The following is a 13,976-nucleotide window of genomic DNA, read 5'->3' as shown; positions in this document are numbered from 1 at the left end:
GGGCAGGCATCACACCAGTCCTTTAGGTCATCCTCACTTCATCGCCAGCTTCCAGTTGAATCAGATGTTTGTGAGTAACTCAGCAAGGCTGTATGGGAAACGAAGAAGGAGGTGGGGAAGAGGTCTGTGCAGAAGGCACGCTGACTTACCCTCTACCTCTGACCAGGGTGTGGTAGCAGCCACCCACCCCCCAAGTCTGTCTTCCAGGCCACTTTTGCTTTCCCTCACCTTTGCATCTTTTATCTTCTGCCAGCCCAGGTGCTTGCTGACTCCAGCCCAAGCCTATAGGATAAGCCACAGCCTGTCCCTACAGACAAAGAAGGAGGGTATTGAGGGTGAGCTGCTGAGGACTAGCAGCTCCCTCAATTCAACAGTTGTCTTTCATTTCAGATATTTTTTTCTTGGATAAAAATAAAGATATGTCTTTCAAGTCAGATATTTTTTTCTTGGATAAAATCTTTAAAAATTATTATTTTATTTCTGAATAATATATTTACATGATTGAAAAGTCAAATTGTAGACCAGGCATGGCTCCTCATACCTGTAATCCTAGCAATTTGGGAGGCTGAGGTGGGAGGATCACTTGAGCCCAGGAGTTCAAGACCGGCCTGGGCAACATAGTGAGACCCTGTGTTTACAAAAAGTTAAAAAGCAAAATTAGCTGGGCATGGTGGATGATATGGTCTGGCTCTGTGACCCAACTCAAATCTCATGTTGAATTTTAATTCTCAGTGTTGAGGGAGGGTCCTAGTGGGAGGTGATTGGATCATGGGGGTGGTTTCTCCCTTGCTGTTCTCCTGATAGTGAGTGAGTTCTCACAAGACCTGTTTGTTTTAAAGTGTGTAGCACCTTCCCCTTCACTCTCTCTCTCTCTCCTGCTTCGCCACAGGAAGACGTGCGTGTTTCCCCTTTGTCTTCTGCCATGATTGTAAGTTTCCTGAAGCCTTCCAGCCATGCTTCCTATACAGCCTATAGAACTGTGAATCGGTTAGACCTCTTTTCTTCGTAAATTACCCAGTCTCAGGTCATTCTTTATAGCAGTGTGAGAATGGACTAATACAGTACCATATGCTTGTAGTCCCAGCTGCTCAGGAGGCTAAGGTAGGAGGATTGCTTGAGCCTGGGAGTTTTAAGGCTGCAGTGAGCCATGACTGTACCACTGCTCTCCAGCCTGGGTGACAGCGAGACCTTGTCTCAAAACAAAACAAAACAAAACAAACAAACAAACAAACAAAAAAACAAAAAAAACCTCCCAAACTGTATAAAATGTGTTCATAAAAGTGTCTTGCTCCCACAGCTGTCCCTGTATATCTTATTCCTCAGCCTCTGACAACTACTTTATTCATTTCTTATGTATCTTCCAGAATTAAAAAAAATAAAATACACACACAGTAGAATGTATTGCCCTTCTTCCCCTCCCTTTTGTTACATCAGAGTTAGTATATCATAAATACGGTCTGCATCTTGTTCTTTTTCAGCTATCAGCATGTCTTGGAGAGGATTTCATATTCGTGCAGACAGCGTGTATTAGTCAGTCCTTGCATTGCTATGAGGAAATACCTGAGACTGGGTAATTTATAAAGAAAAGAGGTTTAATTGGCTCACAGCTTCACAGGCTGTTCCACAGGAAGCATGGCAGCATCTGCTTCTGGGGAGGCCTTCGGAAGCTTTTACTCATGCAGAAGGCAAAATGGGAGTGGGTGTCTTACATGGCAGGAGCAGGACTGAGAGAGAGAGAGAGAGAGAGAGAGAAAGGATGCCACATACTTTTAAACAACCAGATCTTGTGAGAACTCTATCACGAGAACAGGACCAAAGGGATAGTGCTAAACCATTCATAAGAACTCCACCCCTGTGGTCCAATCACCCCACACTAGGCCCCGCCTCCAACATCGGAGATTACAATTTCACATGAGATTTGGGCTGGGACACAGATCCAAACAATACCAGAGTGCTTTCTCATTCTTTTCTGTAGCTGCCTAGTATTCTATGTCTTTTACTTCATTTAGCCAGTCTCTTGTTGATAGACACTTGGGTTACTTCCAATTTTTCCTATTACAAATGATGTGCAATGAATAATTTTGATCATTTTTCATTTCACATGGGTTATGTCCATCTGTAGGATAAATCTCCAGGAGTGAAATTGCTGGATCAAAGGGGAAGTGCACTTGTGATTTTCATAGTTAGCAAATTTTGTTCTGTAAGGGTCATATCAATTTATAGTCCCACATGTAATATTTAACAGCGGGGATTTCCTGGCAGTTTAACCAACAAGGTCTCTTGTTAAACTTTTGATCTTTGTCAATCTGATGGGAAAATACTAGTATCTCAAAGTGCTTTTAATTTGACTTTCTTATTACAATGTTAAACATTGGTTTTTTTCTGCCCAAGATCAAATTATTTTACTCTGCCCAAGATCAAATAGTATTTTCTTTTCTGTGAACAGACTGTGAAGATCCCTTGCCTCTTGTTTTGCTGGAGTTTTGTTCTTTTTTTCCTAATGTTTTGAGGCAGTTCTTTACATGTGAAGCAAATTGTCTCCTTACCTAGGATGTGAGTTGCAAATACTTTTCCCCTTGACTTTGCTTCTGGTGATTCCTACAATTCGGAAAGTGTACTTTTTCTATCATTCATTCTTATACCCCCATGTCTTTGTTCATGCTGGTTCTTCTACCTGAGGGCCTTTTGTTTTCTTTTCTTTTCTATCTGGAAACATTTTTTAGAGATGGGGTCTCACTCTGTCACCCAGGCTGGAGTGCAGTGGTATGATCATAGCTCACTGCAGTCTTGAACTTCTGGGCTCAAGCAATCCTCTAGTGTCAGCTTCCCAACTAGCTAGGACTACAGGTGCATGCCAGCATGCCTAGCAGATTGTTTTATTTATTTTTTTGTAGAGATGGGGGTCTTACTATGTTGTCCAGGCTGGTCTTGAACTCCTGGGCTCAAGCGATCTTCCTGCCTCTGCGACCCAAAGTGCTGGGATTACAGGCGTAAGCCACTTTGCCCGGCCCATGTGGGGAAATTTTCTGTTTATCCCTTTAGGCAAGATGGTAAGATTCTTATGTCACTCTCCTCACTCCTTCCTGGATACTCCTTTTGTATTTTATCTTACTCTGCTTGTCATGTTGCCTTGTTGTTGCTTGTACCTATCTGCCTCTCCTGAGGAGGAACTTGTTACCCTTCTTGTCTCTGCACTCCCAGCTCCTAGTACATAGCGCTTGCTCAACAGATGGTTGGTGCATTGACAGAGAAACCACTGGTAGCTGTTACTACCAATCCTGACTCCCTGCAGTGCTTCAGCTGATCCTGCTCCAGATGTGCACTGAATATCCTTTTGTTGAACACCAGAAATAAAGGGGATGGGTGAGGAGGATAGTCTTCGGTGGCCAAGGATGTTTCTAGGTACTTTGCAGCACTCAGCAATAGGGAGTGGGCTTCTAGTCCCCCAAGAACTCTCACAGCCCTGTTTATCTTTACTGTTCAGGGTCAAATCCAAGACAAGTCAATGATCAGGAAAGACCTTTTTTTTTTTTTACAGTGAAGTTTATTTCAGAACCATTGAATAGTATGGTCATATTTGCTCATTTATAAATATTCCCATTTAAATAATCTAAGCTTATATATTTGCAGTCTTAATTAAAGGACTTGATTTAAAGAGAGCTCACCAGTCCAGGTTGAATTGAATAGCTATAAAAACTGAGCTCTATTACAGACACTGCTATTTCTTGCCCCCCTTGAATAAATTAAATAGAACAATCAATAAAATAAACAAATAAATAAATAGGGAAGCAGTTGCTCATCAGAATGTGGGGGCAAATAACAGAGGGTTTTTTTAGAACCACATGTGGCCATGGTTTCTGTCAGATGGGCTTAAGTGAGTGGGAGAGGTAAGAGAGGCCTGGCTCAACAAAGGGGCTGAGGATTGGCCCTGAAAGGAGGGAGCTGACTGTCCTGGCTGATGGACAGGAGATCTTCTTAGCACTATCCTAAGGCAGGCAGTTGGGCACTGGTGTAGACAACAGAAAAGTCCGGGCTCTAGCCACACTCAAAACCTTTCTGTTCCCTTTCTGCCCGTCCTATGGATTGAGTCGACATTCAGCACAGGACTTTCTGGGTACAGCTCTCAAGACGCAAATTGCATGGTGAAATCAGTTATATCCTGGCCACCTCTGGTCCCTCCCAGGAAGACGGGCATATTTTCTGCTTGAGAGGTGCTGATGTACCAGTTGGGGAATTGGGCAGACTCAAATTCCAGCTTGTTATTGATTTCTATCTTGTTGAAGACAAATCGCTTTTCCATCTTCTTCTTTGGGTAATTTTTGGGATCTACACTCTGCAGCAAAAGAGAAAGAAGAATTTTTGTGAGGCAAGGGACAAAGATGCCATGGGAAAGATGTTCTTTGGGTTGGCCAGAGAGGAAACTGATGAGCGGGTCACAGGATCAGGACTCCTGAGTTAGAACTGGGCCCCCAACTTTCTGTGTGGTTACTAAAAGAGCTCTTCTTCTTTTCTAAAGCTTAGTGCCAAATGCTGAGGAGCATAATGTAGGTGAATTTTTTTTTTTTTTTAAGTGAAAATTAGGCTAGAGCTTCTTGAAGTACCTATTTTCCACGGGCTTTTTACTGTATTTTTCCCTATGGTCCTAGAATGACATCAACTTGGAAATGTAGCTTTTGCTGGGAAAGCTGGAGGTGATAGTGGTGGTGATTTTGGGAGTGCAGTGGATGTGATAATGGGATCCTTTAAGTCATTTATTTCCCAAAGTGTCTATCAAATGAGAGCAGCCCTAACAATATATAATCTGTTGGGGTCATAACTATAGTAGGATACAATAACATCAGAAAAATGATTTAATTTTCTGCAGCAGGATTGAAAGTTGCATGCACTTAAAAATTATGTTAAATTTATTTACATTAATGCAACATTGTCAAATAGACCTGTTCCCAGCTTTTCCTAGGGATGGGGGCGGGGAGAAGGTGGTTGTGAGTGATAGAAGGTGGTTATAAGTGATAGCTGGAGACTGAGAAGGGCTTCATTCCATAGCATTCACTTACCTCCAGCTGTAGCGTGGGCTTATCATCTTTCAACACGCAGGCCAGGTACAGGTTCTTTGCCTTGAGGCCCAAGGCCACAGGTACTTTGTCATTACTTTCTTCTCCTTGTACAAAGGACATGGAGAACACCACTGAAGAAAGAAGGGGGTCTTGTGGTTAGGGACACAGCAGTGCAGGGTCAGCCCAACCCCTGGGCCCCATGAGTAGGACACATGTAATTTGGTATCCTCTGTGGGAACCCACAGTGAGGTTCCTTGGCCTAAGAGACAGGATAACTTGATTTCTCACAGACAATAGCAGGGTCATTTCATTGATTTAGGGTTTCCCCTCAAAGGCCTGAGGGTTTCTCAGAGCCTCATAGAAGTGGAAATGGAGAATGAAAGAGGGTCTGCGTCTTAAATGCTGAAGGAAGGAAGGAAGGAAGGAAGGAAGCCATTGTGTCACTGGCTGGCAATGTGCGCATCTACAGGAGCAGTACGACTTGATCAATGTGGAAGGCAAGGAAAGAGGTGAAGCTGTACTTCTGCCGGAAATCAGGCACCAGAACTGTTTCAGGAACAGAGAGTAGCCCGTGGGAAGAAACTGGGAGAGGAGAGGCTGAGCTGGGAAAGTGGCTCCAAAGAGAGACACTCATTTTGATCTTCCTCAGTCACAGCAGTGTCAGTTGGAGGCCCTGGGATCACTCTTACTAGCCGATTCCAAAGAAACAGGATTTTCTTGGCCTGGCTGAGAGCAAATAGCTTCGCCCTGAGTGAGGCTGCCTTTCAAGGTCAGCAGCCTTAGTTGCCCACACTCCTGTGCACAGGCTTTGGCTACTGTGGCACGATGCCAGGAAGATCACCGCAGCTCATGATGGGCTCACCGCACTTGAAACATTTGCCAGTTATAGCGTAGAGATATAAGTTCCTGCTGGGCAGTAAAATTTCCCTACAAGGAACCACCTGGCATTGGGTGGGACGGATGTTGGGGCAAGGGGGCAAGGCTGGAGAGGGGGATGGACACATTATCGCTCCAGCACTCTTGTTTCAGCCTCAACAACAGGAAGAGAGAACCCACAGGCAGTTAGGCCTTGTCCATCAAATGACACCATATTGTGGAAGAATTGACATTGCACTATGCCCAAGAGACTTGGGTGGACATGGTCCTGGGAGTGCTTGAGCCGTCTAATTTCTCAGGGTCACACTCCTGTTGACAAATGCACTGGCCAGTGCAATCAAATGTGCCATTTCTAGGACCAAAGTTTGTATATTCTTTTTTAATGTTTCTTTTCACTTGTGTTGATCATTTGCCTTAAATTCACTTTCTACTTTGTTTAAAACATGGAGAATTAGCAAGCTGCCAGGAGGCCAGGCAGGGAAACCAGGATGTTTCCATTTACCTTGTTGCTCCAGATCCTGTCCCTGGAGGTGGAGAGCTTTCAGTTCATATGGACCAGACATCACCAAGCTTTTGAGCTGTGCATCCCGGAGTGTGCAGTGCAGTGATCGTACAGGTGCATCGTGCACACAAGCGTCGTTATTGCATGTGTCGAGGAAGACAGGTTCTGAAATGTGGAGCACATGTTGTTTAGGTATAAAATCAGAAGGGCAGGCCTCGTGAGGTGAGGCAGCAGAATTAATTTCTTGGAGGACACCTGAGCATATACAGTCAAAGTCTGATGACAACACCGGTGAGGACGAAGCTGGGAGTGGGGTGACTAAGAACACTGGACCTGACACTATTAGACATGGGTTCCAGCTTCAGCTCTTTTACTGCTCACTGTGGACGAGCAACAGAGCTACTCAGGTAAAATGGTGATGGTCATACCACTAGCCCACAGGGAGGTTACCAACATCTGAACATCGTGGTGACAATGTAAGTGAAAGGCCCCTGAGAAAGAGTGAGGGAGTTGCAAATGTCAGTAGCAATCAAGATCTTCTTTAATAATAGTTTCCACTAAATAGATGATTGCTTTGGTTTCCAGCCTTCTTTGTTTTTTCTCCCTGCTGGGCCTTCTACCTTTAAAGGGCTTCGGCTCTGGGGGAATTGAGTTGGCTGGTGCATGATGACTTCCAAGAGGACACAAGTGGAGATCTACTGCCCGCTCTTGGCTAAGTACCTTCTTCAAAGATGAAGGGAATCAAGGTGCTCAGGTCATTGTCCTGGAAGGTCTGTGGGCAGGGAACCAGCATCTTCCTTAGCTTCTCCATGGCTACAACAACCGACACGGCCTGCCGGAAGCCCTTGTTGTAGTGCTCGTGGGAGATTTGTAGCTGGATGCCGCCATCCAGAGGGCAGAGGTCTAGATCCTGGAAGGAGCACTGCAGAGAGAGTGAGGGAGGGAACCTGGTGAGGTGGTCCTGCCAGGAACCGTGCTTTGACATCAGAGAGGACAAAGCTCAGAGAGGAGGAAGGGGATTGAAAGAATCCTGAGCTTCTAAAGATCATCCCTCTCTGGGCCAGGTGTGGTGGCTCATGCCTGTAATCCGAGCACTTTGGGAGGCCAAGGTGGGTGAATCATTTGAGGTCAGGAGTTCAAAACCAGCTTGGCCAACATGGTGAAACCCCTTCTCTACTAAAAATACAAAAATTAGCTGGGTGTGGTGGGGCACACCTGTAATCCCAACTATTGAAGAGACTGAGGCACGAGAATTGCTTGAACTTGGGAGGCGGAGTTTGCAGTAAGCCGAGATTGTACCATTGCTCTCCAGCCTGGGCAACAGAGTGAGACTCCGTGTCATAAAATAAAATAAAATAAAAATAATAAAATAAAATAAAAAGATTATCCCTCTCTGAAGCTCAAGGAGGTTAAGGGTGTACTCAAGAGCACATGGCAGGTTAGAGGCAGACTCAGGACTAGAATGTGAGCTTTCTCTCACCTTACAGGCTATTCTTTTAGAATAAATCCCATTTCTACCTTGTTCATCTTTTTTGTACATGCCCCACCTACACCATACATGTGTACCTTTTCTATATCTTTTTGTATCCCTAATGCTGTCACACTATGATTTGCTTTATCATGCTGATGACCATAACATTTTCCATTCACCTATGCTCACTCAGCAAGTATTCAATTTTTCTACGCCATTCCTTTTTTTTTCTTTTTCATAACACTGTCTCATAGGCATTCTGCAAATCCTGTAAGAGTAGTTACTTTTTGTGAAATATTACCACTTTTCTCTTATTCAGAGAAGCTCAGTATTAAGTCTTAACTGAGGTTGCCTCAAGGCATGATAATGGTTCAAAGGCTTGAAAGACAGTTAAAGAGACCTCTACGTGCACAAAAGGAAGTGAGCAGGAGAGAATTTCCTGCCTGGAGCAGAGCCAAGCTGCTGGAAAAGGCAATGGGGGCAAAGGCCAGGCAGACAAGCCAATGGGCTCCTCCTACAGCTGGAGCCAACCAGTTATGCCAGTCTTAGGACTTTTAAAGAAATGTGTTTTTAACAAGACTGAGGACTGGATTATGAGGCTAGGGGAGGCTGTCACAAACGGGAATAAAATAAAGCCAGAGAAAAGTGGCTGCCTCCTAGCCTGCACAACTGCCCTATGTAGGCTGATGGCTGGGCCACCTAGAAAGGTTACTGAGCATCATATAAAACAGAAGGGACGGCAGGAATATAACATGGCTCTCTGTAAGAATGAGTCTGAAAAATGCTCATTTGCTGCCCAAATGCCCTTAGCTACAACTGAAAATATTTCAGAACTGAAGGTTGTTGGATGCTGGCATCTCAGAGATCATCCAGCTCAGCCCTTTATTTTTCAGATGAGGTCCAAAGAGGGTAAAATGACTTGTCAAGGTCACACAGCAAGTGAATGGTTTTCTTTCAAGTCTCAATTAATCTTTTTGTTTACATCATCTATGTCTTGTTGCTATAAGCTTCACCCCATGGAGCAAAAAACTATTCTACTCAAAAGGGGTAGACATATGTTAGTTCTCAAGATCATCTCTTAATTTCAGAGTTTAACTCAAGTGATTGGCATAGGCTGAACCCATCTCCTAAAAGGAGAATCAAATTTGTGTTGAAGACTTGGCTGTCTTCCTACTTAACACTACTCCTTCCCTGTCATCACCAAGTGTGGCCACCACCACCACTGTTAGTGAGTGACTATGATGATATGGTGACCAGGTGGCCAGGTCAGCAAGTGGTGCATCCTGTGTCTCACTGGAAGAGGTTAAAGTTGTTCTGAAACAAAATGCCATGGCATCAAAGTGGCTCAGCACTCTTTTCTTTGAGCTTTCCCTGTGTTAGAGCCCTTCGTTGGGTTGGGAGTTAAACCCACAGTCTTACCTTCATCTGTTTAGGGCCATCGACTTCAAAGAACAAGTCATCCTCGTTGCCGCTGTAATAAAAACAGGGACATGTCTCAATTATATCTTCTAAACAGGTTTATTTTTCCTTCCCTGTGTACAAGACTTGACTGTTCATAAGAAACTGCAAACAGCCTGTCTCTCAAAGCTGCCTGAAAACACCTGGCAAGTTCCACAGTGATATGCGCAGAACAGTCTAGAAGGCAGATTCTAGGCCTGGCAGGTGGGCACCCTGGGTGCTCCCTGTTGGATCTTGAGGCCTAACCTCTAGCCCAGCAGAGTCAGCTAAAATCTGAGCTCTCCTTCTCCCTCCAAGCCACACTTTGCAAAGGGGTTCCTTGTATTGTCAGCTTGGAATCTTTTCTCCCCATTTGCCTGTGCAGGAGGCCCTTGCAACAACACTTCTGGATAGCCTCCAGGCCCCAAGGCTGGAGGGACTTATAATGGGAAAGTAGTGTTTCAACCAGGTTTACTTGGAACCCTGTTTGCCACTGAAAGAGGCAATTTAGGGGGAAAATATTGTCTCCAAGCACAGATAACACTCTACTCTTGAAAGAGGAGCCCTGCTCATGTTACTTGTCTCAGTGTCCCCACTGACCTGTAGTAAGCCATCATTTCACTGGCGAGTTCAGGTACTTCTGCCATGGCTACTTCAGACACCTGTGTAAAAAGGAGAAAATGAGTGACTTCCCCATGACGGCTACGTTCACGTGTTGATTTCTCTCAGCATCCAGTACATGGCAGGCATGCAAGTAAGTGATCTCTGAGTGAATGAATGAATGTGTGAAAGAGAAGTCCTTTGGGTGTAGAGAAAAGCATTTACTAAACCAAACCCCAGCTAGCAATGTATTTGCTAGGAGAGCTGGAGCAGAGGTTTCGACGCTAACCTTTAGGGTGTCAGCTGCTAGATAAGCAGTATTCATTCCCAGAATATTTCCCCAGTCATAAGCATTATATTATACCTGGCATTTTTGCAAAAAGCTGTGAGAGGGAGGCAGAGAGGGAGGGAGGAAAAGAGGGAGGATGGGGGGGTGGAGAGAGAGAGAGAGAGAGAGAGAGAGAGATACACACAGAGGGAGAGAGACAGAGAGACTCCCTTAGCACCTAGTTGTAAGGAAGAATTAAAGTCATACTTGAGCAATGAAGATTGCTGAGGAGAATCCCAGAGCAGTCTGTTGTGCCTTCTGCCTCGAAGAGGTTTGCTGTCTGCCGGTTTCTCCCTCGCTGTTTTATGGCTTTCAAAAGCAGAAGTAGGGGTCTGAGAAATTTCTCTGTTGAATACCTGATTTCACAATCAAGTTAAAGGAAAGGGGAAAAGAAAAGAGTATTGGTGGAAGCTTCTAGGGGAGGGGACCAATAAACTGAAATAATTCTCTGGTTCGTGGAAGGGCAAGGAGCAAACTATGACACATTTTGCAAATGTATCACTATGCAAATACGCATTGTTTTTCTGACAGCCATTGTGCAGTTGATGTCCACATTAAAATACTGGATTTTCCTAGGTTAGAAGAATGTTTAAATTTAGGACATCTGGGACAAAGTGGAAGACACACAGATTTATACATGCAAATACTTTTCTTCATTCACTTCTTTGTACTTAAGTTTAGGAATGTTCCCACTTAGAGATGGATAAATGGGTACAATGAAGGGGCAGTAGCCCTCCCTGTCTGGATTGAGGGTGTGGGTCTCTACCTTGGGTGCTGTTCTCTGCCTCAGGAGCTCTCTGTCAGTTGCAGGAGCCTCTGGGGAGACACTTGACCTTTCTTGGATGGGGCAGGGAACATATGGTATGCAGGGTTCAGGCTCCTGATAGAGTTGGGGCAACCCTGGAGATAAGCTCACACAACCCTGCAAGATCAGGTGCTGTTACCCTAGCCAATCTCATGGATAAACCAGATCAGTGCCAGATGATCTGTGCCTAAAATGATTTTTTGGTGAACTCTGAAAAGTGGAATATTGTTTCTATAAGAATATCCATCTGAGACTCTCTCTCTTGGTAATACCAGGAGTTATCAGTTTCTCTTTAACCGAGACACCAGCAAAGTGCCTGCTCCAGGGTACTGCCCAGGTGAGCCTTCCATTTGTAGAATGAACGAGAGTCCAGGTTCTGAACAGTGCCTGGAGTCTAGGAACACCCTCCTTTGCCTCTTTGACAGGTCTGCATTGTAACACTTCTTTTTTTTCGTTTTTTCTTTTTTTTCTGAGACAGAGTCTCACTGTGTCGCCCACGCTGGAGTGGAGTGGCGTGATCTTGGCTCACTGCAAGCTCGGCCTCCTGGGTTCACGCCATTCTCCTGCCTCAGCCTCCCCAGCAGCTGGGACTACGGGCACCCGCCACCACACCCGGCTAATTTTTCGTATTTTTAGTAGAGACGGGGTTTCACCATGTTAGCCAGGATGGTCTCGATCTCCTGACCTTGTGATCCGCCCACTTCGGTCTCCCAAAGTGTTGGGATTACAGGCGTGAGCCACTGTGCCCGGCCTGTAACACTTCTTATAGCACTTACAGCACTGAATTGAAACCTTGCTCCCCGTTCTGGCTGCTCCGGGAAGCTATGAAATCTTTTTGAGCCAAGTCTAGCACAGTGCCTGGCAGGTACATTCAGGTGGTAAAGTTTGCTGCTTGAATGGGTGAATGGGAATTTGACAGCATTTTTATTCAAATTAGTATGTGCCAGGTATCGTGCTCGCTCTGCTTTATCCAAGGGAGTGATCCCTTGTGCAAGTATTTGAGGCACGAGGGAAATAGGCTCTACTGTGGGACAAAGAGCATTTCATGGACTTGCTCACCAAGCAGCCTTCTGAGTTTTAATTTGGCTCCCAGTATCTTGATATCAGGAGGCAGTCACAAGAACTCCATCTTTAGAAAGTTATATTTTCCACAGGAAATCTAAAAGCTGTTCAACATGTTAGTTTCCTGTGAATTCGATAAGCAATAATCCATTCCTAACACTGAGCCCTAATGAAATTTGGTATCTGGTCCTGCAGATAGCTAAAGACCCTGTCTGGGTGGCCTAGGGGACTCCTCTGTTTTGCCACCACAGGATCCACTTTGCAAATTAACCACTGGTTCCCCCGTTGTAGGAACTGCCACCTTTCTCAGAGTCTCTTTTCTTTCTTTTCTTCTTTTCTTTCTTTCTTTTCTTCTTTTCTTTCTTTCTTTCTTTTCTTTTCTTTTCTTTCTTTCTTTCTTTCTTTCTTTCTTTCTTTCTTTCTTTCTTTCTTTCTTTCTTTCTTTCTTTCTTTCCTTCCTTCCTTCCTTCCTTCCTTCCTTCCTTCCTTCCTTCCTTCCTTCCTTCCTTCCTTCCTTCCTTCCTTCTTTTCTTTTCTTTTCTCTTCTCTTTCTCCTTCTTTCTCCCTCCCTACCTCTCTCTCTTTTTCTCTGTCTCTCCCTCCCTTCTCTCTCTCTCTTTCTCTTTCTCTCTCTCTCTCTCCTAGACAGGATCTAGCTTTTTCCCCAGGCTGGAGTGTAGTGGTGCACTCATGCATTCATTGCATGATCACGGCAGCCTCAAATCCTTCCTCAGAGTCTTTATGCAGCAACCAGCAGGGTCTGGAGGGCTGGTGGCTCTGTGGACTCTCCTGACAGAACACAGAGATGTCTTTGGTCTGTTGATGTGATTATAAGCTGAGCAAAGGAGGATCAAAGCCAGTGACAGGAAGGGAGATATGCAAGGGACCAGAGCATCAACTCTGAGTTAGTCCATTCTACTTCTGGGACTTGGGATACAGGTCAGAAACCTTGAGCTTCTACTTCTCCATCTTCCAATTGTAGCATCCAGGACCTCAGAATCTGCCAGCTGAGAGGAGCCCTAATGATTGTCTGGTGGGATCTAGTGGGACCACAGAGATGAAGACATGAATAGCTATTTGAATGTGAACAGCAGATGAAGAAATCAAGGCTAGGAGGGATGAAGTGACTCATCCAATGTCACAGTGTGGTTGAAGCAGCACTAGTATCCAGGTTGCATGAGCCCCTGATGCTTTCACTCAAGGGAAATTTTGGAGCCACGGGGCAATGCCCCCTGACGTAACAGTCTCCACAGTTTTGCCATGTCTCATCCTGGCCCTGTAACCTGGACCCAAACCTGCTATCATCCCATCCATCTCAGGAAGTGAAACCTCTTATGTCAAACAGACAGGTTGTGCAATGTGTGTATCAGATGCTGTCTTCCCAAGGAGACCGCTCAGGCCACAGCACTTCCTTCTGATCCCCAGTGGGCAGAAAATATCTCGCTATAGACATAATTGGCACTAAGGGAGGGAGTGGAAGAGTGATGATGATGTAGATGGTGATGTAGCCTCATGGAAGTGGAACAAGCAGAGATGGGGAGCTGGAAATGCCAGGATGCTCCAGCTTTTGGGGAATTATTCAACTCTTGAGTCACTAAAGCCTTTCTCAGCTGCAAGTTCCTTTTTACCCTGGCAGGTCATTCTTCCAAGACAGGGGACTGACATTTATTCAAAGCAGGAAGTGCCCTGGTACCATCTTGTGTCTCATCATGGGCTTCCCAGCCAGTTATCAAGGTTGATCTCATCTCATTGGTCTTCAATCATTTTGAACAAGAAGACAAGCAAAATAATCATGGGTTAGTTATTATATAATCGTGTGTACATGTAGTGATGTCTATTCT

The 13,976-nt window shown here is 44.9% G+C and overlaps 1 protein-coding gene across 2 annotated transcripts; it reads right to left on the bottom strand.

Annotated features, from left to right (window-relative positions):
* Positions 1–3,530: 3,530 nt before the first annotated feature.
* IL1B (interleukin 1 beta) lies at positions 3,531–10,674 on the bottom strand. 2 transcript variants are annotated; one of them, XM_025354015.1, is made up of 7 exons: positions 10,476–10,674; positions 9,941–10,002; positions 9,323–9,374; positions 7,153–7,354; positions 6,433–6,597; positions 5,055–5,185; positions 3,531–4,333 (listed from the first exon to the last, which is right to left on the bottom strand). In XM_025354015.1, the coding sequence occupies exons 2-7, from the start codon at positions 9,985–9,987 to the stop codon at positions 4,124–4,126; spliced, it is 807 nt and encodes a 268-aa protein (XP_025209800.1). In that variant the 5' UTR covers positions 9,988–10,002; positions 10,476–10,674; the 3' UTR covers positions 3,531–4,123. The 2 variants fall into 2 exon arrangements, with proteins under 2 accessions (XP_025209800.1, XP_025209799.1); XM_025354014.1 differs by lacking the exon at positions 10,476–10,674 and adding an exon at positions 10,230–10,462.
* Between the last annotated feature and the right edge of the window lie 3,302 nt (positions 10,675–13,976).

The sequence above is a fragment of the Theropithecus gelada genome, chromosome 13 (genome assembly GCF_003255815.1).
Source record: "Theropithecus gelada isolate Dixy chromosome 13, Tgel_1.0, whole genome shotgun sequence".
NCBI lineage: Eukaryota > Metazoa > Chordata > Mammalia > Primates > Cercopithecidae > Theropithecus > Theropithecus gelada.
Note: the sequence above shows the minus strand (reverse complement) of the source record. Positions and strands in the feature narration are given on the sequence as shown.